The 3,720-nt window shown below is 39.9% G+C and overlaps 1 protein-coding gene across 1 annotated transcript; it reads right to left on the reverse strand.

Annotated features, from left to right (window-relative positions):
• Nucleotides 1–879: 879 nt before the first annotated feature.
• LOC106084616 (uncharacterized) lies at nt 880–1,896 on the reverse strand. Its single transcript, XM_059361579.1, has one exon. The coding sequence runs from the start codon at nt 1,894–1,896 to the stop codon at nt 880–882; it is 1,017 nt and encodes a 338-aa protein (XP_059217562.1).
• Nucleotides 1,897–3,720: the final 1,824 nt, after the last annotated feature.

Consider the following 3,720-nt stretch of genomic DNA (forward strand, 5'->3'; position numbering starts at 1 on the left):
CCTTCGACATCCTTCTTTAATTTGGCCGAAATCGGTCCAGATTTAGATATAGCTGCCGTATAAGCTGATCTCCCGATTTAAGGTTTTCGGAATATAAAGGTGCATTTATTGTCCTCGACATATTTCTGTAATTTGACCTAGATCGATCAAGATTTGAATATAGCTGCCATATAGACCGATCTGTCGATTTAAGGTTGTGGCGCCATAAAAGGCGCATTTATTGTCCGATGTCGCCGAAATTTGGGACTGTTAGTTGTGTCGACAATCTTCTTAAATTTGGCTCAGATCGGTCCAGATTTGGATGTAGCTGCCATATAGACCGATCTGTCGATTTAAGGTTGTGGGGCCATAAAAGGCGCATTTATTGTCCGATGTCGCCGAAATTTGGGACAGTGAGTTAGGTAAGGCTCTTCGAAATTTTTCTACAACTTCGCCCAAATCGGTCTAGATTCGTATATAGCTGCCATATAGACCTATTTCTCGATTTAAAGTCTTGGCCCCATAAAATTCGCATTTATAATCCGATTTCACTGAAATTTGACACAGCGACTTATGTTAGGCTTTTCGACATCGGTGTCGTATATGGTTCAGATCGGTTTATTTTTAGATATAGCTACTAAAAGTCCAATATTTTGTTATACACAATTGAGCGACGACTTATATTTATTAGTATTTGGTCCAAATCAGAACATATTTCGATAATGCTGCTATGGGGCATTTTTCACCGGATTTTGACGAAAGGTGGTTTTCATATATACTTGAGGTGGTGGGTATCCATAGTTCGGCCCGGCCAAACTTAACGCCTTTTTACTTGTTATTTTTAAAATAAAGTAACGTTTATTAAAACAAAATATAAATAACAACAATCAAAGTTAATGCTTATGCAGTAGGTAGATATGTATCACTTGGAGCACCACCGGATGATCCTGGTCGTCCTCCGGAAGCACCAGGAGCATTGGAAGCGAAGTTCAGGGACTTAGCAACTCCGCCATCAAAATGTTGTGTCTTTCCCCCCAAAGCATCGTATTGTGCTTCAATAGCCTTGCGAGCATTGTTAACATCTTCTTCGGTGCGATATTTGACGAAATGAACTTCCGGTTTGTTGATAGTGTTGCTGTTTTCCGATTTCAGTTGGTTAGACAAGGAAGCAAGATCCGCTTGTTTGTTAAGAACATAGATGACAGTTTTTTGTTCGGCAGCGTTTTTGGCCAAAGCGAGAGCAGCCTTTTCAGAGCCGCTGCTTTCGGGACCCTTAATGAAAATCACACGAAGGCCTTGTTTAAAGGAGCTTGAAACTTGATTTGCCACAGCAGGTTCATTAAAATCTTGTTCATCGGCTGTGAATGTATAGAATTGCTTCTCTAAAACAGCATCGCCAGAGTCAGATCCTGCAGTGCGGCCAAAGGAACCTCCAGATGAGGAGCCAGAGCCGCCGAATGATCCACCTGAGAGGCCAGAGCCACCAAACGAGCCTTCAGAAGAGGAGCCAGAGCCGCCAAATGAACCTACCGAAGAGTGACCAGATCCGCCAAATGAACCTCCAGATGAGTAGCCTGAGCCGCTAGATGAACCTCCCGAAGAGTGGCTAGAGCCAGCAAACGAACCACCAGATGAGGAGCCAGAGCTGCCAAACGAACCTACCGAAGAGTGACCAGTTCCGCCCAATGAACCACCAGATGAGGAGCCAGAGCCGACATTTACACCTCCAGAACCAGCATATGAACTACCAGAGCCACCAAATGATCCTCCAGATGAAGAGCCATATGAATCGCCGGATGAGGAACCTCCTGAGCTTCCAAAACTACCTCCGCCGCTGCTTCCTCCTCCAACGTTATATTTATATCCCGCTTGAGCCCAGGCAACAGCCACAACACACAAAATTATGAAAATACGCATTTTTAACCTCTAAATTATTTTTTGTTTTAGTGTAAGACAATCCAAACTTGGAATGATTTGGATTCGTTGGAAAATTCATTTATATATGAACGATAAATTATTTAATATGAGAACGGCCTTTCGATCTCTAATGATGAAATATTCATCAAACATTTCAGCCAATAGTGCATATTTCGTTTTTTATTTATGGATATTAAATTTCTCCACTAGCCATAAATGTGCATGTTCTCTAACCCATAAATGTGTTTTTATGAGTTTTTAAGTGTCTTTTTTTCAAATTGGTCGCATTGGACTTCCTTTGTGTCTTTCAAGTCTTATCTTAATGTGTCTTGTTCTATAAAAAAAACAACCTAAAGGGTCATTGGTAGGCGAAATGAGTTATGGAGCAACATAAAAGTCATTGGAGTTCGATGAATCTTAGCACAAGTAATGCATATTTGAGATAGAACAAGACTGCACCATAAAAATGAGTTTCCAGTTTCCACATATGTATTGGTCAAGTTGCCAAATTGGGTCATGATCATAAAAATATTTGAGCAGAAATACTAAGGTAGATTTATGTGGCCAAAACTTTGATAGACTGCACCAATCGTCAGATATTACCTAAGCTTGAGATACGGTCACGTACACATGGATCAAGGCCGTCTGATTAGGGAAGGCTTTCTTCATAGAAACAGAAGTAAGCTTTTGTAAATATATGTGCAGTAGTTGAACAAACAACATTGCCAAAAATATCGTTTATTAACAACTTATAGCTTGCTAAGTTCGGCCGGGCCGAATATTAAATAACCTCCACCATGGTAGCATCTGTCGAGTTCTTTGCGCAGTATCTCTTTTTAGGCAAACAAAGAATAATGAATAAGGCCGGAGGAGGAGCTACATAAAGTTATAGTCCCATTCGGGGATCAAGAAGAAAAATCGGGAGATCGGTTTATATGGGAGCTGTATCAAGCTATAGATCGATTCTGACCATATTGCACACGTATGTTGAAGGCCATGGGAGAAGCCGTTGTACGAAATTTGTGCCAAATCGGAGGGGAATTGCGCTCTCTAGAGGCTCAAGATGTCAAGATCCTAGATTGGTTTATATGGTAGCTATATCAGGGTATGGACCGATTTGGACCCTACTTCGATATGATTCGGGTAAAAAATACTCCTTTAATAAACTAAAATAGTCCCATAGGGAGATCGATCAAGAATATCGGCATCTTCGATCAAGAATATCGGCATCTTCGATCAAGAATATCGGCATTGGATGGTCAGAAATGGATATATATTGGGTTGCCCAAAAAGTAATTGCGGATTTTTTAAAAGAAAGTAAATGCATTTTAATAAAATAAAACTTTGAATGAACTTTAATCAAATATATTTTTTTTACACTTTTTTTCTAAAGCAAGCTAAAAGTAACAGCTGATAACTTACAGAAGAAAGAATGCAATTACAGAGTCACAAGCTATGAAAAAATTTCTCAACGCCGACTATATGAAAAATCCGCAATTACTTTTTGGGCAACCCAATAGAATGCTTGGAAAATAAATAAAAACAAGTAAAAGCGTGCTAAGTTCGGCCGGGCCGAATCTTATATACCCTCCACATTTGACGAGTTTTTTTCCCAGCATCTCTTCTTAGGTAAAAAAAAGGATAAAATAAAAGATTTGCTCTGCTATTAGAGCGATATCATGATATTGTCTGGTACGGACCACAATTCAGTTATATGTTGGGGACCGATTCAGACCATAATTAACACGTATGTTGATGGTCATGAGAGGATCCGTCGTACAAAATTTCAGGCAATTCGGATAATAATTGCGCCCTCTAAAGGAA

The sequence above is a fragment of the Stomoxys calcitrans genome, chromosome 2 (genome assembly GCF_963082655.1).
Source record: "Stomoxys calcitrans chromosome 2, idStoCalc2.1, whole genome shotgun sequence".
Taxonomy (NCBI): domain Eukaryota; kingdom Metazoa; phylum Arthropoda; class Insecta; order Diptera; family Muscidae; genus Stomoxys; species Stomoxys calcitrans.